Source organism: Cyanistes caeruleus, chromosome 19, assembly GCF_971803275.1.
Source record: "Cyanistes caeruleus chromosome 19, bCyaCae1.hap1.1, whole genome shotgun sequence".
Taxonomy (NCBI): domain Eukaryota; kingdom Metazoa; phylum Chordata; class Aves; order Passeriformes; family Paridae; genus Cyanistes; species Cyanistes caeruleus.
In genome coordinates, this window is record NC_141719.1 from 6411457 (window position 1) to 6435685 (window position 24229).

The following is a 24229-nucleotide window of genomic DNA, read 5'->3' on the forward strand; positions in this document are numbered from 1 at the left end:
TGCTGTGCAGAGCAAAAACCTCAAACATGCAGGATGTTGGTTATTGCTTTAAGACTAACCTGTTTTGGGATGCTTTATAACAAGGAAATCTTACTTAATTTTATTCAGATAATAATAATCAGCTTAAAAATGAAGATTAGAACAGGAGCTACATAACAGTCTTACATAATTATATATAATTTTTGTATACATAAATATATATACATGTGTGCCTACAAACACAAGGATTGTAATTCTTCCTGATCAAATTTTAACTTTTTACCTTATTACTATCATTTTGGTTGTGGTAGAATTTAGAAGCGATTTCCCACACCCAGATTATTCTCCACATCTTTTATACAGGGGAACATCTGAGGTAAAAATGGTGAGAAGGGGCTTGGTCCCACAGACTCAGTTTAGAATGAGAATTACCTACAGAACACAGTGAACTTAGTAGTTGATTCATTTCCTGTTGAAGATGATTCCTAAAAGCTCAAGTATCTCCAGAAGGTCACTCCCACCTTCAGAAAACATAAACAGCTTATTTTTAGAGTTCTGTAAAAAAAAATGCCATGCCCACACAGTAATTTGGACATATGTTCTTGAGTTCAGCTGCCAGTTTTGTTAAAGAATTCTGGTCTCACTGTTTTTACTAAATAAAATTTTGCATTTATTTTGGTGAAAGCAAAAACCAAATCTGCATAAAACCATTCCTCATGGATCTTGCAATGAGAGCTAAGTCTGTTGTTGACATTCTTATGCTTGGTTGTAGGCTGCTGCTCCTCCTCCTCCAAGTACATCCCTAACTTTAGATACCACAACTGGAAAGGATGTTGGATTGAGCACATGCTAAGTGGCATTGCTAAATCAGAGTGAAAGTGGTAACTCTTCTTTTCTGCTGCTGTCCTTTGCACAATATGGAAACATCTTCTTTTGCTGATTGGCCCCAGTAGCTTCCTGTGTCTGTACTGAACACTGCACATTCACCAGGCCATAAATGAGGGAATGAAATACACAAACTCCTGTGATCTTTTATCAAATTAATTACCTGAAATAGATTCCATGCTAGAAATATGCACAAAAGTTCTCATGTGTAAAATTGGGATGTATTTTCTGTAGGTGAAAGTAGAATCAGGCTGGTTTGAGGGTTCAATGATTGATGTTGTATTTGAAATTTAAAATAAGCTCAAATCCCCAGTTCAGCTATCACTGAAAACATTGACTTGGATAAAATAATTTACATTATTTGAAAATGACAGGGTACAAATTATTTAAAATAATCATAAGAGTATTCTGAAGATGTATGAAGAAATTAGAGCTGAGCATTGTGTACAGTGTAGTACCTGGGGTGGTGAAATTACAAAAAAAGAGAACAGAGTAAAACTTCTTTAGGAATAATAAGAAATAGGGTAGAAATGTCAGACATTGGAAACTACCAAGATGATCCACTTTCTGCATCTACAGACAAGACAATAGGCTTTTCCCAGTATTTCACCAGGCTTTGGGTGAGGCACTACCTTCTCCCTACTGCACTCTCTAAAATGAAACCAACCCAAGTCCTGCCACAAAGCAGCGAGCCCATAAACATAAAATTACAATGAGCAATAAAAGCTTGAGACTAGTTTTGCTGTTTCTTTAATTTATACTCTTAACCAACTTTAAATGCACATTATAATACCAAGTAATTTTGAAAATCTCAGTGTGTGGATAATAGAGACTGCCAAGGCCATGCAATGTGTTTCAGCCATAGCCTATTAGACTTCAGTCATTTATTCTTTATTTTAGGAAAGCCTAATCTGAAGAAAGAAAAGCCATTTGAAGATGCCTAACTGCAGGATAGGAAAAGCAAAATGGAATCTGAACTCCCTCCTCAAAATGCCCTGACATGCACTCGTGAAAGGGAATTCTGTAGCCATGACCTACATAGCCCAGTTTGGTAATACAGAAGAGTTGACTCCATAATCTGAGATGTCCTTTCCTATGTTATGTGCTGTATTCTGAGTCATATAGAACAGCTAAATCCTGCAGTTCTAAATTGGGACTAAAGCTGGGAATTAGATATCATTCCCAGCTGCATCCTGATAGGGCTTTAACAGCACCTGACTGAGATTTGGAGTAGCAGCTCCTCTCAGACCTGAGCATCCTGTTCATCCTGTACCTATTAGTGCTGTATGACACACCAGTGCACAGGTTTAATATTCCCATTCAGCCCCTGTCCTCCATGAGAGGCAAAGGATACAGTATTAAACTGTGATTTCCTCAAAAAGAACATTAATAATTGAATTGCAGTGTAAACACTCTAGGACAAAAGAGAGGGAGGCTACACTGCACAGCTGTGGAAATAAGTAATTTTGCTGCACTTTAAGAACTTGGAATGAGATGGTTTTAAATAAAACCACTGTAAGGGGAATACAATCTTGTAGATATTGATTTTTATTTTTTTTTAAAGAATCAGCTTCTGATGGCCTTTATTCAAGGGATGTAGCATTTGTCTCAGCAAGCAAATCCCACTGTTTCCAGTGTGACCTATTTTCAGTCAAAAGTAATAACCTAGGATTTTCTAAACTGGCATCAGCTCATACTTTTGTAGCAACTACTTCAGCCAGACTTGCATCCTAATTAGTGTAGGAGCCACATGATGCCTGGATTTCAGAGACTCAGTGAAACACAACTTGGCCAATTTTATAAGCGAGGAAAAATCTCATCTCTTCATCTGTCAATTGAAATGTCATTGTTTTACTGCATGTGCATTCAGCCTTTGGGTTTGGTTTTGAACTGGAACAAGTATCTGTGGAATGGGGCTGTTCCTTGGCCTGGACATATCTATCCTCCTTCCTGCCTTGCCTCTGAAGTTATAGTGCCAAAATGTCACTGCTCTATGAATCTGAGGCTCTGCAGTGGCAGCTCTAGTGATGCCTGCTCAAGAGGTGCCAGGCCCTCAGTGCCCATCCTGCTGCTTCTCTGCTGGGGCAGCTGCACTGCTTCATGTCAGTTAGCCAAAGTGCAAAGGGCTTATTCAAAAGATCTGCAGGAATATTTTTTTCTTTAATCAACACCAGGCAGACCAGCCTGATGGCACAGGCATATCTGAACTGGCTGCTTGATTCTCTCCCAGCCTCCAACTGCTGTCTTGAACTCAGCTTATCCATTTATCCATCCTACATCTCATCCTACATCTCATTCAATATTTGTAAAATTAACCTCTCCGAGTAAAGACCTGCATTCTTCACCAAAACCCTAATGACAAACTCATAGATATTAAAGAAACAGGAAGAATAAATTAGAGGAGGCCATGAAAGGGTCTTAAAGAACCACCTCTGTGTTGGGGTGAAACATCTGTTGGCTATGTGCTCTGGTGTCAAGTGAACAACTTCCAGTGTTATTTTGTGCTCCATCCCTGAGTATTTTTCTTTGTCATACAGGCTCTGAAAGGTTGAAGGGTCTGAAATGCTGCAGGCTGGGCTGTTGACTATAAGCACTTGTGAATTACAGCAATGCCATTTGCAGTGCTGTAGTTAACAGCCTATCAGGTTTCCCATTATGATGTCATGCTGTTATTTTCAGGGTTTATGTCCTGACTATAAAGCTGGTGACCGCTTGGTCTGGAAACACTAATGCACTTTTTTGTACGTTTTATAAATATAAAATGAAAGCCCTAAAATAAAATCAGTCTCTATTCAGAAAGGTGGCAATTTTAAGTAATATTTTCAGTGCTATGAAAAAAAAATAAAATTCAATAAGATTCAGGAAGGTTCCTTCTTTGGGCAGAGTCATTAACCATAATAATGCGATTTACAGCTCACGGGGCAGCAGGTACCCGGAAATGCATTAAGTAGGTGACTGTATTTTATGGTGAGTTCTGAGAGGATAAATCTTTCACTTACCACAAATAGCATGTGCCCAGAAATGCCATGGTGGGGTGATGGTATTGGATATCTGTATTTTAATCTGTGTTAGTACCAGCAGTAAAACTTAACCATATAATAATTCCACATCCTCCTAGGCAGGCAGATCTAAATGGTGAGCATGGATTTTGCTCCTGCATGTGTTCAATGCATTCATGGTTCATGAATTCACAAGTGACCTTTTCAGAGAGGTGTTATGATAGCAGGAAATTTTCACTATGTACAAATGAGAGGTTTCAGACTATCCAGCAATCCTCTGTTTGAGGAGTCTGAAGAATCCTACACATACATACACATGGACTTTCAGAAATAAAGTCAGCTTAGCAGGTTACTGAAGACATGCTAAGATCAAATAACCCCCTGAATCCATATTTACAAGTTAAATCACAGCCATCTACTAGGAAAGTACTTGCATACCATAGGATGTATCCACCTTCAGGCAACAGTCTCATTTCCTTTTCTTTTTGATTTCTTAATTGGGAAGGGGACAGGATTTGACAGAGTGGTTTTTTGTTAGTACCAGTGAAGCTTTCAGAGACAGCAACAAACAGGCAGTTACTCTGTGTAACCATGCACAGAGCAATGGTGTGATCTTCTCAAGAGTTTATTTTAACCACAGATGAGGGTGTAGCTGTAGTGACCATATTTTCCTCTGTGTAACGTGGCAAATTCTACACTGAATTGCATTAATGATGTAGAAATTAAAAGCTACACACTATGTTTATGTAACATCCTCACTGGTGCTGGATCCATCACCAGTGTAATTGGAATCATCTTCCCAAAGTCACTGTAATATCCTGATGTGAACAGTCTCAGTGAAAGAGGAGGTGAATTCCTACCTGACAATCACAACTGCAATTGTAGTACTCTTAAAATGCAATTCTTCACCAAGGTATTATACAAGAGTAATTTTTGTAAGTGGCATAACAAGAGTAGCAGCGAGGCAACATCTTAGTGCCACTCATTATCCCTATTTCCATGTTATATTGCAATCCCTTCCAGTTCTATCTCATCCCACACAGATTTATGGCAGCAGTACCTAAGCAAACACAAGCTGGAACACTGTAACCCTTCTCTGATTAAGTCCAATTACATTCCACTGGGGAAGAACATTATTAGCACAGAAAAATACCATTCCTTACTATTCTCAGTGACTTCTTTATCCAAAGGACACTAACTTATTTCACACTTTACCATGAAAATATATAAAGAGGATATTTTTTATGTTGCAAGTGATGATTGCTACTGTTTTGTACAAAAGCACATGCACACTCACGAGAAAACTACTACTACAAGGTAATTAATAGCCAGAGGTCCAAGTCCCCTCCTTATATAAGGAACTGTGGCAGATGTCATTACTCCTTTTCAACTTGGATTATTAGCTTAAAAAGGTCCTGGAGTCTCTGAGCAGCAACCAATTCTTCTATCAGATTTCTTTGTGCTTCAATTCTTACTCCTCTAAATCATGGATACCACTAAAATGTCCAGTGCCAAAGGTCAAGAACTCCTTAGATACCCTGTAAAGATTAGTCTGTCAAGGCCTAATGTAAGATAAAATTTTTTAATATATCAATATGTAAATCCAGCATTGTACAGGAGCCTTGCTTCTGGCCCTTGGATCTTTCTTAACAATCCTTCCAAGTAAATAGTTATGAGCATTCACTTATTAATGACTTAGTCACAAACCACTGTTCCAACTCTTTTTATACTCAGCTTGTCAAAAATATCACAGAATGCTTTGGATTGGAAATTACCTTAAAGATCATGCAGATACACCCTCTAAACCCTTTCCTGTATACACCAATACTTATCCTTGGAATTCCTTCCCTTGCTTTTAGGTCACAATGGAGAACCTAAGAAAAGAAAGATTTCTAAAACTAGTCTTACCCTTTTTATCCTAAACTCCAAATTTTGATGGTCCAGCTAATGTAGTGCACAGGGATGAACCTTATTTTCTTCAACAAAAGCTTAAGCAGATGTGCTCATCATGCAATGATGAACCCTTGTAAGATCACACAGGTGGCTTGATGGCTTTTCACTTTTAGTTTAAAGTGGACTTGGATAATATTAAAAAAAATTAAATTGTATTGTATTTGCAGAAAGGGCAGGTACTTTCCCAACAGTACAGGTCTTCAAGGTTCTGTAGTGATTGTAAACACACAGTGTGTAGGACAGCAGATCCTCTGCTCTCTGATTATATGCCTGCCCAAATGATATTAAACCTCTTGAACGTCTTCCCAGCTAGAGGCCATCATCCATGAAGGTTTTGGTAGCTACAGTTGTACCAAAAAAGTCCTGGTACTTAATTTTTCTTTGTGCTTATGAGCTATATTTAGTGTCATTGCAAGATAAACAGTATCAGCTACAGGATAGTGGGAAAGAGCATTTTCAACTTCATCAGAAAATATCTGGAGTACTCCTACACCAAAAATGTTACCTAACCTAGCAGCAAAGCGTGAAGGAAAATAATTGACAAGGATCTGCAAGTCACTGCCTTCAAGATTTTCCTTATTTGCACATTCCTGAAGCAGAAGAGGGACACTCTCATGTCCTGGCAGGGGAACCTGCAGGTGCAGCAGGACAGCTGGTGGCACAGCAAGGTCCAACCTGCCACTCCATGTATTGGTTATAACAGGGGAAGGCTTGACCTTTTCAGTGCCTGGTGGGACTAGGAACAGGCAGGAAAACAACTTGAATCATTCAGTTATGTCAGGATAACAAAAAAAAAGGCCAGGATACATCTGCTACATGCAATTTTTCTTTAGTGGATACCAATCCTAACTGGAGGTTTGGCAAGTGCATTCTGTGATCAAAAATTAGATATAACCACCTTTGCATTTTATGCTTACCAAAGCCTAATTTCATAATGCTATGAAAAACAGGACCAGTATGAAACAAATCAATACAATCACAAAGATTATCAAAGGTTATACACATCTATTTGAAGTAACAACAATGGTACCAATGAATTTGAAATATGATTGTCGTGGCCACCTGGAAATTGCTTGCACCACCTCAGTGACACAACATATTCATAGTCACAGCCAAAGAAAAGACATGAAAAAGGTTATTTAAAGGTGTTTTAACCCATCAAGAGCTACTTTGATATTCCACACTGGAAAAAGTCTATGTAGTAAGTGTTTGTAATAATATAAATTATTTGATTATTATGCAAATCACCATGCATAAAGGAAAGTATTCCTTCTTCATCCTTGAACATTCCCTGAAGTTTAATTTGGAACCTAATTTGCATTCAATTAAAGTTTTAAAGCCCTTACTTTCTACTTTGCTTGCCTACATGATTTAAATCATAATAGCAATTCTTTGCTTGTAGAACAGATGAGATGGAGAGTGGTTTCTGCACCAGTAGCAGACACACAAATCCAGCCTTGATGAACATTTCCTCGAGCTGAGCCACAGTTCCTGTGCTGAGAGAACCTGCCAGCTCTCAGTGCTGCCTTCTCTTGGAGCACTTCAAGAAGTGAATTTGGGAAAGATACTGTGAGGAGTCTTGTGCCTCATCTCTGCCTAAATCCTCCCCTCCTGTGAGATACACATCACTGACTGCAGCTCAGTGGCTTATAGCAGGAAAAAACGTGTCCAGATGAACATTAGGAAGGGATTTAAAATCTTATTTTCTAAAGTCTATCCCAGAATATGCGGAGTCTGGGATTTGGGGAATGCAGTGAAGTATGGCTTGATTTTATGAACTGCTCAATGGCAAATCTGCACGGGATCCAGTGTGTTTTAAGGACTTGATTTAAAGGCTTCCAAAATAGATTTAGCAGAAGAAATTATGAATGGCACATTCTAACCTAGCTATATTGTGATACACTCCTAACTGCATTCTTACACTGCTCTCCATGAAAGAAGTGAGAGTTTAAAGAGAGACAGTGACTTTGCTTTGAAGTAGGTACAAAGTATTCACCCAGCTAAAGCTGTGATAGACAAACTCCAGGAACTCCTCCTGGAGTGTTTTACAATGATATGGCTCCTAATTAATCATCTCTGCACCTATGGCTGCTCCCCCAAACAGCTACAGAGCTGGATTCATGTCAATCATATTAGCTGAGGTGCCAGTTCTGAACTGCAGTGACAGGCTCTTGGACAAACACTCCTCTCTAATGTCTTTGGGGGTGTTCACTTCCAGCCCTGGATCAGGACAAACAGCTGTGTGAAGAAAACATCCTGGCAGATGGCTGTAGCTGTTTGCTTCAGTGCTCATCCAACACTGTCAGCAACTCCAGCACAGCTCCTCAGCCTGCCTGGCAGCTCTCACCTCTCAGGTGCTAATTAGCATCTCATGTGAGATCTGATACGTGACTGCCACCGGCCTGGATAAACTTAATATGCACCAACAGATCCTTTGTGATGTGTTAGTCTGAGAGCACAGCCACAAATACAGCCTTGAAATGCTTTAAAAATGGTTTTCAAAGGCTCCTGGATCTAGGTGCTGCTGGAAAAAAAAAAGGTTAGCTGTTCGTTCTGTATAATCTCATGGAATTTCTCTCTTCTGCTGAGACTGACAGGTTGCAGAGTTGAATTTGGAAGAAAGGTACCCCCAAATTCCCCTTGCTTTCATCATGGCTGCTTCATTGAGCTGTTCATTACTGACTCTCTGGGCCATCTTGAGGATGTGTGCTGGGTTAGTCAGATATTCAACACATATTGGTAATTCAGGTTTCCCTCAGAAAGAAGGTATCCTTCCACACCCTCTAAATGATCTTACCTCTCACAAGTTTTTGAGTCATCACTGTTTCCTCATTTATCTTCCAAGGATGTTCCTAACCCTAGATTCCTCACAGTATTAAGACTAGAACACCACAAGCATGAATTGATCACAGGTTTCTTTACATCCTGACAATTATATTATTTTTCTCAGTAACTTTAAATTGAGGCCTGTTTAGGAAATTTTTTTTAAAATTCATTTATACTGGGTATCTACCTGGGTTGTGCAACTCAGGAAGGCTGAAATCTTGAAAGCAGATAATTATATTCTCCAGGTTTCTTCTCCTGCTGTCACTATGAGGAACTAAACATGCATAACAATACACTGGAGTGTCTCTGACAGCCCAAACCAATCTTAAGTAAATCTGAAAAGCTACTTTAGGCTACATAAATATGTAATTAAGCTCCAGGCCTGTAGATTTTCACAACCATCTCAGTGCCAGAAATATGTGGGCTGAAATATTTCATCTCATTTGCACTAAAATTATTAACAAGACAATCAGAATTTTGGGAATTTCAAATGACTGTCAGGTTGTAACAGTTCTCACAACAGAGAAAGTAGCTGATGATAGGTCAAATCTACAGATCCTCAGGAACAGCTTATACAATAGCCAAGCAATATTTTCTACTATTATGAGGAAATAAGGATAATAAGAAAATAGTAGTTTTCTTGTTGCACTCATGATAAAACTTGAAGTACTACTTTACCTTATAAGATATAGCTAATATACATAAAATAATACATATTAATCTCAATCACACTGAAAAGATACTGCAGAGAATCCTTTTAGATGCCTCTTGATTATTTATCATTTACTCAATCTCAATGAAGCCCAGTTATATAATTTTTTTTTCATTCATAGTTTGTTTACTAAACAAAAATCAATGAAAATTGCATGCAGTGGGTTCCTGTCCTAATCTACTCTAAAATCTAATCTAAAATTGTAAAAATGCAATTACTAAAAGTGCTGCAACAGATAAATTATTTCATCCAGTTAACAGAAATACTTTTCAGTCCCTTTCCCTTTTCTACACACAGAACACATACACTCCCAAAGCAGCATCATGTTGGTGCTACTGAGAGAAACCAGAAATGTTATTAAAGTGATTTCTTCCCTGAAAAACAGCCATTGTTTTAGGATGATGGATTAACAGGAAACTTTCTGTGCTTCACTATAATGTGATGTTGAGTACTTGTCAACTAAAAATCTCTGCAATGAAAACAAATCAACCCAAAATATCTTCCCCAAATCCAACTACATTAATGCCAGTGAAAAAGATATTTAAGAAAGGCTAAAATTTTAAAATTACACTTACCAGGAACAAAGCTTCCCTGGACCACCTCCTTATAAGCCCACCAGCCTTCATGGATTTTTGGTGAATTTTGCTGAGCTAGAAAGAAATAATCAAAGAAACTGTAAAATTAGGGCAAGACACAGAACTTAATTAGCTAAACTTTACTGTCTAAGAGGTACTATCCTCTACAGAAGAGTCATTCAAGTTCCCAGGTGATCTTTATTCAATTTATAGAATCATGCTATGCATAAGTATCTTGGTGAACCTTGTCCCTGTTCATCACACAGTAAAATATATTCTGCTTTGGAAGATTTGATCACTGAACTTTACAATTCAGGTAGAAAATGAGCGAATTTATAGCACTACCAGAGGCTTCTGTGCCACCTATGAAGTCAATATGGGATAAAAAAGCAGAGAAAAAAAGAGTGCTCAGTAGTCAATACCTGAGTCCAAGTAGTCTGACTGAAAAGCAGTTTCTCCCCTTCCTTTCCTGAATTTCCCAAAAATCCCTCACTTTGCATGGGAAAAGGTGGCAGAGCAAACCACAGCCAGTAATGTCACTGCTTCACTTCATCCCTCGAGCTTCTCCAAAAGCAGGCCAGAAGGGCAGAGCCCACAGCTTCCCCAACACTGGCCCAGGCTCCAGTGCTGAGGCAGGAATTTGGTTTTTCCATCTTTGTCTGCAATGGAGCACCCACACATGTTCCCCCTCCTCAGCCACACGGGTGCCTTGGCAAAAACATGTTTGTGTCTGGTGTCTGTGCCATGCAGCTCTTTCACATGCCAGAGCAGCTGGGAGCACCGTGCAGGAACACAGGAAAAGACTTCTTTGATCAATATTCTGAAGTTTGTAGCAACAAAAGGCCTAAACTTTGGATAAGGTTTGCCCCTGGTGAGACTTGTTGCCTAAATGGTTTCTCTAAAGTCCTGAAAAGCCAAGAGCAGGAAGGTCCTGACTGGTCAGGTTTGCTCTTGGTCATCACTTCTCTTTGTCTTGAAACTGGAATTCAAGTAAATTTTGTGGTCAAAATGTAAAGTCTCTGTTAATTGGAAATGTTTTCAAAGGGCACAAAGACACACAGCAAGACAAACATTCAGCTGATCTCCATAAGAAAGAAGAGCTGATATACAAGCTGATATATGTTCTGCCTTCACCTGTATTTTGCTTTGTATGCTCCTATTTAGAGCAACTCTCCCTGAGCTGCAGGAAGCTCAGTTACCTCGTGCATCATTTCATTTAGATTTTGGGCTTGTCTTCTCTTTAAGAAACTTTCAATCCCTTTCATTAGGGCCAAGATTTTTTTTACATAAATATGTTGCTACAGAAGGTGGTGTATTTAGCAGCTTTTTGCTTCAGTTTCACTTCTAAATCACATATTATTTATGAAAAACACAACTACCCTGGGAAAAGTTTCAGCAGTATAATAAAAATTGTTGCTGTCATTAAAAATTATGAAGAGGATGTGAAAAAAATTCAGATAAGGACCATTACATAGTGTTCTATCAAGTTACAAAACAGTATTTATGATTTAACTGACTGTACATTGCAGAAACAAAAGTAAAGCTGAAGTTAATTAAATGTACTGACAGAAGGATAATACCCTGCCTTACCAAAATCCAGCCATGCCAGTGGAATGAGGTACATGTGAATGCAGATTTTTCCTTGCAGGACTGATGTTTTTCCATTAACTGAGCACTGATTACAGTGTTACACTGAAGGGACTGTTCCACTATGCACCCTTTATAGTCTGCAGATGAAATTGTCCTCGTATTTTAGTTTTTATAACTCTGCCTGGAGAACTCCAACTGTGCATGACTTGGTTGTGCTAGACTGCACTGTACAAACATTTGGAAAATGGCAAATCCCAACTCACAATCACAGTATATGAGCAGAAAATTGTTCCTATCCAGTCTGAACTGCAATTTTTTGGACCTCAAAACTTGCTTTCACATCCTCAGCAGGAGAAATTCTTAAAAATTTCAAAAATGGCAGTTGGAGAGGATAATAAGGAGTCCAACAAAGTCGAGCCATAATTTTCTACTCAAAATTTCCCAGAAATTACATTGCATTAAAGTGCATCTTGTAGTCATACACACAGCTCAAATTGGTTCAGCCAGGCAGAGGCAGATGCATTTTAGAAGTGGCTGGAAAAATTATAATGATATATATCTATATCTATATCTCTATATATAATCTATAATGATAGATAGATAGATAGATAGATAGATAGATAGATAGATAGATAGATAGATAGATAAAAGCAAACTAAGACTTTGGGTAGGATGGGTATTTTCAAGTTCAGCTGCCTAAGGTAAGGATTCATCAAAATGTATACAATTGAAAAAATATATTGCTTTTTCCCATTCTGGGGCACTCTGAATGATACATGCCAGGTCCAGAAGAGAAGTATAATCCATTATTTGTAGTCTATATTGAACCAAAATTGAAAGATGCTGGCACTGCATTTCTGCTTCAGTGGGTTACCCTAATGCTTACAATAGCTAATTGCAAAAGGAATAGCAGGAAAAAAATATTTTGATGACTTTTTTTCATATTTGCTGCATTAGTATGGAACAGGCTGCATGAAATGAGCAAGAAAACCAGATTATCAAAGCTCTGTGTTAAATAATTGGCTGCCAGTGCAATTGCTTCAGCTATCAGAGGAGAGCATGACCTGGCATCACTCTACACATTCCACAGATATCAGATCCTCATCTCTGCAATTCACATGAAAATGAAACACAGAAAATACAATACCAAACTATGATGTTGTGCCCTAGGTATATCTAAGGTAGAGCAAGGGCAGTGCTGGCAGCATTGCTGTTGTACAGAGAACTGAGTCCTCTGAGGAAACCAAGGGGCAAGGCAGGTGGGATTGTGAGGGGGCACTTAGGGTGAAAATCTCCAGGGCTGTGTTCTTTCCTGAACCCTGAAACCTCAGTGCTTTATAGCAGTCCAGGCAAAACTTCCTGCAGTGCAATGCAGAGAGTGACTGAACACAGATTTCCACTCTGCAGTGCATGTGAAATCCAGCTTGGTGCCAAAGATTTACTTGGATGGAGCCTACAGGGACTTTACTTAAAAAGGGAAAAGATTTATAAAGCTCTTATTTCTCTGAATGCAGAAGGAAGAGGTCTGGTAAGGCCAGGGAGAAAAGTTTATCTTCCAAAAACTTCTTCTAAACCATCACTCCAATCTGTGTTATGCAAGTGGGCAAGAGGACTTATGAAAGGAGGAAAAAGCTGTTCCCTGTTTTTGAAACGTAATCAGACCCATACCTGGATTAGTAATGGTACAAGGGAATATAAAATTAGAATGAACAGCCATATGGACAATCCTTGCTGGGAATCCTATCTAGGACACTCACACCTGATGCACACACAACACAGGCTCTCTACAATTGGTCTATTAATGCCCATCTGACAGAATGGCTCTGTGCCTGAGTAAACAGGTTCAACCTTATGGCTCGAGGATTGTTGCCAAGGAAATGGATTCTTCCTATGTGCCACCTCATGACACATGAAAATAGCAAAATTCAGCATCCTTCTGATCTCAGTTAAACTACTGTACCTCTTCCTGCAGTTCTCCCACCCAAGGACCACCTAAAGAGACACATGGGCTCTTTGTGTGGCCTCTGGCACTGCTGTGGTCCCATCACCTGGCAGCTCTGCCCAACAGAGCTCTGCCCTGCCTAACACGGCAGCTCCTTGTTGGCAGGGGGACACAAAAGGTCTAGAAAGCAATTCTGTATTCCTGAAGAGGATTAAATATCTTAAAAAAACAAAAAACCTCACAACTTCCATCTGTAATACCTCCGAGGCTCCTGCGTTTACCACTAAAACCCAGAGTATGACTTTTGCTTCCTAGAAATATTGTTGGTTTTGCAAAGCATGAAAATCATCGAGCTCCTCTGTACAGACACTGCAGGTTACCTGCACAAGGAGCTCTGAAACAGCAATTTTTAGCAGCAGCACTGCATTCTGCCATTAGCAGGGACAGCCCAAAATGACACACTTGTCCAAGTGCTCGAGGATACTGAATGACCTCCATTTGTGCAGCATTCCTGCCCCTAGCATGGAAATCTCTGGTATCTGATATTAGTAGCTCTTCTGATACAACACCATGATGTCAGAGCTCTTTCAATAAAGCTGCTGCAGAGGACACAGGATATTTATTTGGAGTGCTGCTTTCATTCTGTCAAGTTGTTCATTCTTGTTTCCTAGTGGTATCCCTGCACAGGCAAACAGCATTGTACAGGATCATAAAAATGCACAGTAAATGCAAACATCAAAGATGCCAATGCCCCTTAAAGTCAGCAGTTAACTTTTTTTAGCTTAGAGGCTAAAGTGAGTAGCCTCATGTTTTTTTAAAAAAAAGCTATTACTGGGTCAGTAAATGTATTTTTAAATGATCAGATACTTTGTGTTGGATACCAGGTACCACCATGCAGATGCTGGAATATCTGCACAGCATTTTCAGTGCTAAGAAGTCCTCATCATGCTGGAATGCTGATGTTGACATAATATAAAATGCTGCAGCGAATACAGAATGCCCCTCAGTAAAAATGTTTATTTGCAAGATATAAACAAGCCATTCTACAGTTACTTATTTACTTTTTATACTTACATGAACCAAAGAAAGGCCTTTATCTGATGGCATAGTTTATGTCATTCACATTTGAGCCTGAGCCAAGAGTAGACTCCTGCCAGATCAGAATTCTCCATTCACTTTACTCTCATTTCACACAGATGAAAAATGCTAGACTGGGGAGAATCAGGCTTGCAGCAGTTAGGAAAAGATCCTTCTTCACCTGGATTTTATTGATCTAAGCTCTTCTGATTTCTGTATCAATTATTCTACAGGTTTACCTCATCTCACATCTTAGAAGTCTTGTGTGCAATAACCTGACTGGTACTGCCCTGGTAGTAAAAATATGACAACATTTTTATCATTCTTACCCCTTCTGCATAGTTATGAAATTAAAAAGAAAAGCAGCTGTAACAATGAGCCATTAGTTTCATAATAAACTTAGTGAAACACATTAAGTCATTGCTAATGCTTTGATAGGAAACTCCCAGAAAAATGGCAGAGGGTCTGCTACAAGAAAAATAAATCCTCAAGTCTGTGATTACAGTGGTGAACACTACAAGTGAAAAATAAACAAGCTATTAGATGATGGTGTGATCTTCACTTAGAGACCTTATCCTGGTTCTCTCCCAGCCAGCATAATCCTATTGCTTAGCCATTTAATGCTACTCAATTTTTCATCAGAGTTCCACAGTTCACTCTGAGCAGCTTCATCACTCTCAAGGTGTCTCAGTCAGTCACTGACAAGTTATCCAAGACAGCTGTGCCTAATGGCACAGACCAAAATTAGAGGAATTTCCCTGCAGAAATGTAGTCCTGCAGAAAACAGTACAGGGCAGCTTAAAACAAAATAAAAATAAAAGCTTTATGAAAAATTTAACTGCTTTTGCTAAACTATTATTTATATTATATTTATCTATATCTATCTATCTATCTACCTATCTGTCTATCTATCTATCTATCTATCTATCTATCTATCTATCTATCTATCTATCCATCCATCTATCTATCCATCTATCTATCTATCTATCTATCCATCCATCTATCTATCTATCTATCTATCTATCTATATCACAATCTCATGCAACACCTGTTTTGTAATTATTTTAAGTAGTTCTGATTACTGAATTTTATATGGATGTTTTGTGCACTGTTAAACCCAAGGGTAGGTTACCTAAAATTTGGAGGGAAGACAGACTTAATCTAAAATAGAACTTTCAACACCTTCAGTCATGAAGCTTTTGGCTCACACCAAGAAATGCCTCTTAAAGCAAATAGGATAGCCATGTACTAAAGGGACCTGGCAGCAAGAGAACTAAGCACATGCAATTAGCTGAAGATTCAGCCCTCTGTAATTAATATTTAGTTTCTTTAAAACAAGTATGTACGTAATTGAAGCTGTAATTAAGATGTTTTTATGCAGCCCTTTTATATTAAAAGACCCTAACAACAGACATTTCAGGCACTAAATAAAGCACCATTTATAGATGAGTAGCTACCAGACAAGAAAGGTTGGCCTGCTTATGAATCCCACAGCCTACACTGTGAGCATCAGCATACGCTGAGGGAGGAAAAACAAAACAAAGGATTATAAAGGGATCAATAAATAAAATGCTTTCATCAGCTAGGCCAGATTTTTTTCTTTCTTCCTTTTTTTTTCCTGGATAACATTTTGCTCAGAAAACATGCAAATGCTCTATCATTAATACCCTCCAATTCCATAAATCCTTCTTCCTCCATCCCCATGTGTAAAAGCTCTCACTGCTGCGGTGAATTCCAAGCAGTATTCAACACAAGAAAAGTGGATGTGACCTGATTTTATCATATCTGAGGGAAAAAGTAAGGCACTACCATGGGAACTCTGCTCTGGCACAGAGACTTGACTGTTCTCTCTATTTTCTATTTATTGTGATTTTGTTTTCTGATAAGATTTCAATTATAAAGCTTGGTCAAAGGGTTAGATTTCATACAGGCAGGCTCATATAGGGCTAGGAGCAATGAAAATGTGGTGTTACCCTGTAACAAATCAAACTGCTGCACCTACTGGAGCCCTGTACTTGGCTTTGGAGGAGGGTAGAAATAAAATTATTTAACAACTTCTTTGTCTTCTGACCTCTGAATATTATCAAATGTGTTGAAATAAGCTTATGTGTAAGCAGGAATAATTCCCAATAATGTTGATGAAGAACACTCAACTGGACATTAAACTCTCCACCACTAACTTCATTTCTAGAATATTAAAAGTCCCTGTAAAACTGCTTTCCTTTTAATGTGATTAAAACACAAGTCCAGGAGTTAGACCACATAATGTAAAAGATGGGGTTTGCCCTCTACAAGAACATTCTGGAATACTAGGGAGGCATTTCACTTTATGTTATTTGCTTCAATTTGTAAAATTATACATTTTGTATTTTCTTCTTTGGCAAAATTTCACCTCTGAAACAACTGAGAGACAGGGAACTTCTCTCTCTGCTCTCTGGGGAACTTGAGCAGCTCAGAGAGAAACACCAAAGGTTTTACCTGCAAATTACCACCAGCTAGGCATGCAAGCCTCTGCTTCCTCAGGTCACATTTCTATCTATGGGGCTCCTACTACTTTTGAAGGAGGTGCTGCTCTCTTCCTTCTCTGGCACCAGAGTCAAAGCTAAAGTACTGTAAGAAATAAAAGCAATTAAATTATTGCTGGGGAACAAAAATACAGCTGCATAGCAGCTACTGGAACATAATATTGATTAAGAGGAGTGGGGGACTCAGCACCTTTCACCTCAGTCACAGATGGCACATTCAGTGCTTCAGGGGTCCCAAACCACATTAATACAATTTGGCTGTGTTGGTGTTTCCCTGAGTCTCTGATAAGAGTAGCAGCACACTCAGCAGCCTATTCTGTGTTGTGTTAGATGGGGTAGTTCCTCTCCCTTGAGTTGTTTAATTATGTTTAATTATGTAGATATAAAGTCTGAAAAGCTCTATAAAATAATGTAATAGCAAGCAGCAAGGTGTCTTGTGATACCAACTTCCCAGCAGCTTTTTCCATCGCACTGCACACCCTCCACTCCCATCAATTATCAATTTCAGCATGGTTTGGGAACACTCAGCAACTTTAAAGAAATGGATTCAATATCCTTGAGGCTTTAAAGTTCAGTGCATTATTAGTGCTAAATTAATAGGGTTTCCTCTAAAAGGAAGCCACTAAGTTCCTTCCTGAGCAACACACATGGTATCGACTTCTGCCCCATCGCATTTCTGCTCCCAGCTGCTCTCTGCCCTCTCTAAACACAGAGTTACTCATCAGGAGTAGCACAAACAACTGGGCACTGTCCTGTTCAGTGCCACAGGTACACTGTTTTTGTTCAGTTTTCCCAAATCTCTCACTTCAGGAAAGAGAAATTACTTCATCATCAGTCTTCCCATGAAAGGACTCAGAATTTCAGTATTCATCACTGCGTAGGCATATAAGGGATATTAAGGGGTATAAATCAATATATTTAACCTCAGGAATGATGGTATGGCATCAATATCGGGTGCTTGATCCTAGAAAATACACATAGCTTCAAATCCCATGGAATTCTACAGCACATGGAAATTTGCAGTCCAGAATGTGATATGGAAACATTTCAAAGAAATTCATATTACACGGAGAATTCAACATTTTTAAGAAATATTATTATGACCATTTCCCATGGTTTTGACAGGGGACATAACTGAAAAAGGGGAAAGCATGCCTTCAGTGTCCCTTGAGGACTCAGCAGAACTAGGAGTAAGTCTGTGTGCCTTGTACAAACTTTACTCAACACAAACTGATGCCCATGCCTGAGACAGGCAGTCCTTTTCCCCTGGCTGATACCCAAACAACAGCAGTGTGACAAACACCACCATCCTTCAAAAGCTAATGGCAAAGGGGAGGCAAAATTGTTTTGATTACACTGAACTGGATTCAAAGTCCCAGATTTTCAGTCATCCTGGGGCTGACAGGGCACTAATCCAGATCATCTCACAGCTCACTGGACAACCTAAATCCTCAGCACTTAAACTTGATGTCCTGGAGTTTTCAGAGATTTCTGCCATATGAGAGGGACCAATCTGATTTTTATTTATGCCTCAACATATGTCACACATGAGGTGAAGAATCTGGCAGCTGTGTCCCTGGGGAAGCTTCACCTAGCATCCAGTCCTGACAGAGCATCACCAGGGGCCTGTGAGCCACAAACCCCACCTGCCCCATCATCAGGTTTGTTTCTGTGTGCTACCAAACAATGAGATGTCACAGGCTATGAAAGAATTCCAAGGTCCATGTTAACAATATAGGGATTTGATGTAAGTTTTCTTCACCCACATTCCTGGAAAAACTGTGAAAATTAAATGCTTATCACTGGAGGCAAGAAAAAGGATTAACGAAGGATATTTGCTTCTGAAATGGTTGGGGGAAGTTAGAGCAACAAGTTTTAAGAGTCCTCAAAAACCCAGTAGATAATCTAGCCTTGCATCATCCAAAACTAAGCTAGGCTGTAAAGTGCCATTGTGCCTCCCTGCCACATCATTAATGAACCCAAAATTATTTAATAAAATGAATTGTAAGCCCAGGATCCCATTTGTATTAAACTGGCCTCTAGACAAATTTGAACACTCTGTGTCACCAGCAGTAACTTCCTTTGCTTAATTTAAGTTTACATCACAACATGAAGGTTAGGAAGGTGGAGAAGGAAATAAAGTAACCTTATCAACACCTCAATCTACTCACCAACCTGCAGCCCAAATGAAGAGTAACCTTGATGGATAAAATGGAGCACACTTTCCAGTTCTACCTTTTTACCCTGTACAACCAATAATGTTAGGGTGAGAAGTTATCCAAACCCAGAAGAAAGGGAAGAGCAGCTTTTTATAAACCAGAAATGGGGAATCATTAATGGAAAAACTGAAAACTGAACCTGAGGAGCAGGAAGAAAAGTAATTCCAGTCAGAACAGCTGCCAGGATAAGTCAAGACAGGTAAGAAAATAACTTGTTTTGTTCATCTCAGTTGCCAGCCATGCTGTGTGTCAACATTCCAATTCATTAATTACTGCTCAGATATTACACTGATGACACCCATACCAATTACCTAAACATACAGCTTCTATAGTCCCATATTTGGGACTGTTTTCAAAAGACATTCCTAAAAACTGGACCAGCTTGGAAAACACTGTGTTTATCCTGCTTGTCACATAAAGATGTGAAAGAACTTTTTTTATTTTTATTTTTTACTTTGTCATATTCCCAACCTTACCAAGAGACAAATAAATCACTCTCCATACCTCCCCTGTTTCCCTGCAGTTCTGTGAACTATCCCTCAAAGATTATTTCTACTGTCCATCTGTACAAAGCTGTGTTTATTCACTGATCTTGGAAGAAATAGTTTCCTTCCCACTCATCAGGTTGGTTCCAGTGCTACTCTGGCACTAGAAAGCATCTATTCTTTTTTCCCTATCCCAACTAACAATATTCCTGACTAGAAACAGTGCACCTTGGGTTCCTTCTGAACCCAACCACATTTGGTGGCTTCTTCATCCTTGCAAGGGTGTCCTCTATTCATCCTTCTCAACCACTTAAGCCATGAGTCAAAAGCAGTAATTTGGATTTGCTTCTTTTCTCTCTCCATTTTAATTCTGAAGTTAGGATGGCAGGTGTTTCATGCTGGCTGTGATGAACCTGCCTGCTTCTTTTTTCTAGTCTGGAATTTTAATTGCTTTCCAAATTACTGAAGCAGAAATCCCAGGTAGGAAAAAAAAAAAACCAAAACCACCTTCATTTAGGTACCTGTTGTTTATGGCTTTATCTTTCAGTCTTTTGAGACATGAGACTTTGGATACAGATAAAAGAAAAAATATGTAGAAGCCACCAAATGTAGGGATTTTTAAAAAAATGTATCCATTTCGAGAGAACTGTAAGGAGAAATATGCCACTGCAGAGATTTCATTTGGGGTTCCAAGCTTTTCCTCTTTTCATCTGTGTGGTCCTGTTTCTTCCAAGTCAGAATCCACTGAAGTTTCAGGCAGTCTTCTATTCCTGCCAGTAACGAGAGGAAAGATCTTTATTTTTTTTTTTTGTTAGGGCAAACCAATGAACTCGAAATAGATGTCACAGATTTTAAATGTATGTGTTTCCTTTCTTATGAGCCTGGTGTATCTAAAGCAGAGACACCTAGTAGTTTTCAGTGTCCTTTGAAAACCAGAGAGCTTTACACATCTTGTTCAGGTTTCTGACACCTGCCTATCAAAAATACTCACTGCCTACTTCATTTGATTTATAAAAATACTAAACAGTTGTCCATTTATTAATAGAAATAGATTTTAAACTTAAAAACCACAACCACAATGCAACAGTACAAAATAATATACTCTAACAGCAGTAACTCCTAGAGGCCCAGTAGAAATAAAAAATCAGAAATAGAAAGAAGCATCCTTGAATTGAGGCCAATTCAGAGTAGCTTTGCTTCTTTAAGTTTCTTACTGTACTCACTTTTGATCAGAGAATGCTTTAATGAACAAAGCTGGATAATAACCCTGGCAAATTCACTGCTGTGCAGCTGCCTGAAAAACACACTACAGACCCTGGAGACACAGCCAGCCCATACCTGATTACCCACAAAAAAATGCCTAATGTGTCTCCTACGTATGCTGAGCACTGTGGATGAGACTACAGAAGAGATTTATTTCCTAAACACAGTGTCTCCTGCCCTTGCCTCCTTTCCCATTTTCCAGGCTTTCCCACTCAAGCCTTGGATTTACAGATGAAGAAAAGGCAAAGAAAGACTGGAAAGGCATGCAGACGTCAGCAATGATGCTGATGTGACTCCAGTTACTTCCAGTAACTGATCTTTTAACTAGAATACACTGAATTTCATGCATAGTATCTCAGCCAGCCTACAAAATCCTCAAGTGCACTTGAAATAATCTCCTGAATGCTAGGCAAACTACTCAGGAGATGAGCAGTTTCTAAAAAAAAAATATTTGGAATTTTGAAATGAATCTATAATAAACAAAATATTGCTTGTGTCAACACAAAATAAAGAAATTTGACATTAGCCTCACAGATATTAAATTTGTCAGGAGACACTGAGGTAATTCATTTTGGCTGTCCCTGTGGAGGAAGGCCAGTCTGACAGGCATCCTCCCTGGAGATCAACCCCCTGAGATAAGACAAAACTGCCCAGTGACTGTGACTGAGCTGTGGAGCCCTCCCTGCCTCAGGACCCCGTGTCATCTCCCTGTCAACTATTGCTCATCTTATCCCTGTCTGAGACCACTGATCCCCTTCCTGATTCTCCCCTTCCCTACAAAACCCCAGCTTTTGCCCAGATCAGTGGTTAGATCATCACTGGCTCTTTCACTGGAGTCTGAATTAAATTTCTTCTGTGGAACTCTGTATGATCCTGGCTGGGCTGAACAGAGCTGATCACAGAGCAGAAATCACTGCTAAAAAAGCTGACTACCCAAAGCCTTTGCCCTGCTCCAAAGGGTTACCCCAGGCTGGAGATTGCCTGGAAAGCCTGGACAGAGGCTCTGTTCCCCCTGGGGCCAGTCCCAGTAGCTGGGACCTACAACATCTCCCCTGCCATAAACTCCAGTGACCAGCAGGGAAAGCCAGGGAGGGCAGACTGATCCTGCACACAAAGCAGAGTCTGCCATCCCTGGCTGCAGGACCACACAACTCTGCAACAAGCAGCACTGCTGATTCTGTAGATCTGAGTTTGACACCTGGTAGGCAGATTCTTAAAACGGTTTAAAACTGAATGACAGGACTGGCAAGGATCTCACACCAGGGTCATTTACCCAGTCTTCACCTTCATCCCAGGCTGGTTTCACTGCACCTGGCATGAGGCAAAGCCAGGTTTTCCCTCAGCTACACAGGAAACTCAGCTCAGTACCAGAGGATGCCAACTGACTTTACACTACTTAAACTCATCCCTACCCTTCCAAACACTTGGAATTGATCCAGCCATGTACCTAAAAGGAATAATGTGTTTTCTTAAACCCTTATGGGGTACCTTATGGTACTGTGTATGTGGCATCTGTTTGTTTCTTCCCCAACACAACTTTGTGCAGCAATATGTTGATAAGGCTGCTTTTTTTTTTAATTTTTTTTTTTTTTTAGCCCCCCAGGAAGTTGTTATGGTCCTGTGGTAGAACCAGTGTAAAATACAGGTCACTTGAGAGACCCCATTATTGCACTGGAGAACAAACAGTTTAAACAAGGCTGCACCTGCTTTTAACTATTCTGTCAAACTTTTGGCCAAATCCCTTCTGTGAATGTCTCCAGCTCCCAAAGTTAGATCATGTCCTCTTTTCCATGGTTCCCCAATTCATATGTTTTTTATGGTCTTCTTATTGGCACAGCATAAGGAGCTTGAGTCTATAACTCAGTAATGCCAGCAGCCCGTGTAACTCCGAGACTTTTCTTGTCCAAGTGATGATTAATCAGATTTAACAAGACTGACACAGCACTCTGCAGAACACGACACTTTGATAAATGGTGCTCTCACAGCAGCTTACACCAGGGGCATTCCAAAGCACTCAGACTGATAGGAATTCTCCTGATGATTTCAAATATGCACCGAGTACCAGTACAGAACAAACACAAGGTTTTTCGTGACCCATCTGCATCAGAATCTTTTCTTCTGAGGAGGGATTTCTTTAACTGTGATTTTCTCAACCCTCAGCTGGGTTGAAGAAGACCTGGAGAATGTGGCACTGGATTTATGCTGCTGCTGCCCAGCTCTGCTGGTTGGACACATGGCTATGCCAGGAGCACATTCACACAATGGTCATGATATTTACTTTATCTCATTATTTTCTGCCCTCAGAAAGCAAGCCTGAGTGAATGGGAGATGTCAGGACAGTGCACAAAGCAACCTGTGATAATAATGAAATAAGTAGTAGCTGTTTACTCCCAAAAGAAGCAGGAGACTATCTAAAAATAATAAACTTTGGGCTCAGGCTTTCTTAAAATATGCTTTTCTTCCAGTGGCAATGCAGTAATGCTCAATGTTTATCCTAGAAGTTGTAGGGTAATATTTATTCTAAGAGTCTTTGTAGAGTTAATTGCAGGGATAACAGTGGATTGGATTTGAGTGGGAAGGAGATCTAAACCTTTCCCTCTCCCCTATCCCAGAAACAGCTCACAGTAAAAGATTTTTTTTTTCTCCTTTAGGTGGTATTTAATTCAACTGATCAACTTTTTGGTGAATTCAGCATGATAAAAATGACATTGGGCATGACTGGCATTTCACAAACTCTTGCACATAAGGATGTCAATATATATTTTCCTTTGATATCTTAAGTATTTTACATCAAAGAGTTAAAAAAAAAAAGAAAAAAGAAGTAAGGTTTATGGGCCATCAAGCTGCATTACTGAGTATTAAAACAAACAAACCCCCAAAGACTAGACATTCTATTTTGGAAATTAAGTCAATAATCTAAAAGTGATCACTAATCACTTTCCACCAGACATCTTTAAAGAATTTTCAATACACAGTTATAGACCTGCCACAGATCAGAGGCTAAGCACACATTAAAATGTTAGATATTCCCCATCCTGTTGCTATTAAACACAGTAGGAATCTAAGATAACTCTGCTGGAATTTGAGTAAATGTCAAGGTGATCTGGAAGCTCAGCAAATTTCAACTGTCTCAAAAATCACAACAATTCTGAAATCCTGCCGCTGCTGATCTCAAGTGCCAATCTTTCTGCTCTCCCCT

At 39.3% G+C, this 24229-nt stretch overlaps 1 protein-coding gene across 8 annotated transcripts in view; it reads right to left on the reverse strand.

Annotated features, from left to right (window-relative positions):
- Positions 1 to 24229, reverse strand: part of CA10 (carbonic anhydrase 10 (inactive)) — a 174452-nt gene that overhangs the window by 126773 nt on the left and 23450 nt on the right. For all 8 annotated transcript variants that reach the window (XM_086857769.1, XM_086857775.1, XM_086857770.1 and 5 more), the window contains exon 3: positions 9930 to 10004. In XM_086857769.1, the coding sequence (XP_086713895.1) occupies positions 9930 to 10004 (75 nt within the window). The remainder of the gene's footprint in view (positions 1 to 9929; positions 10005 to 24229) is intronic.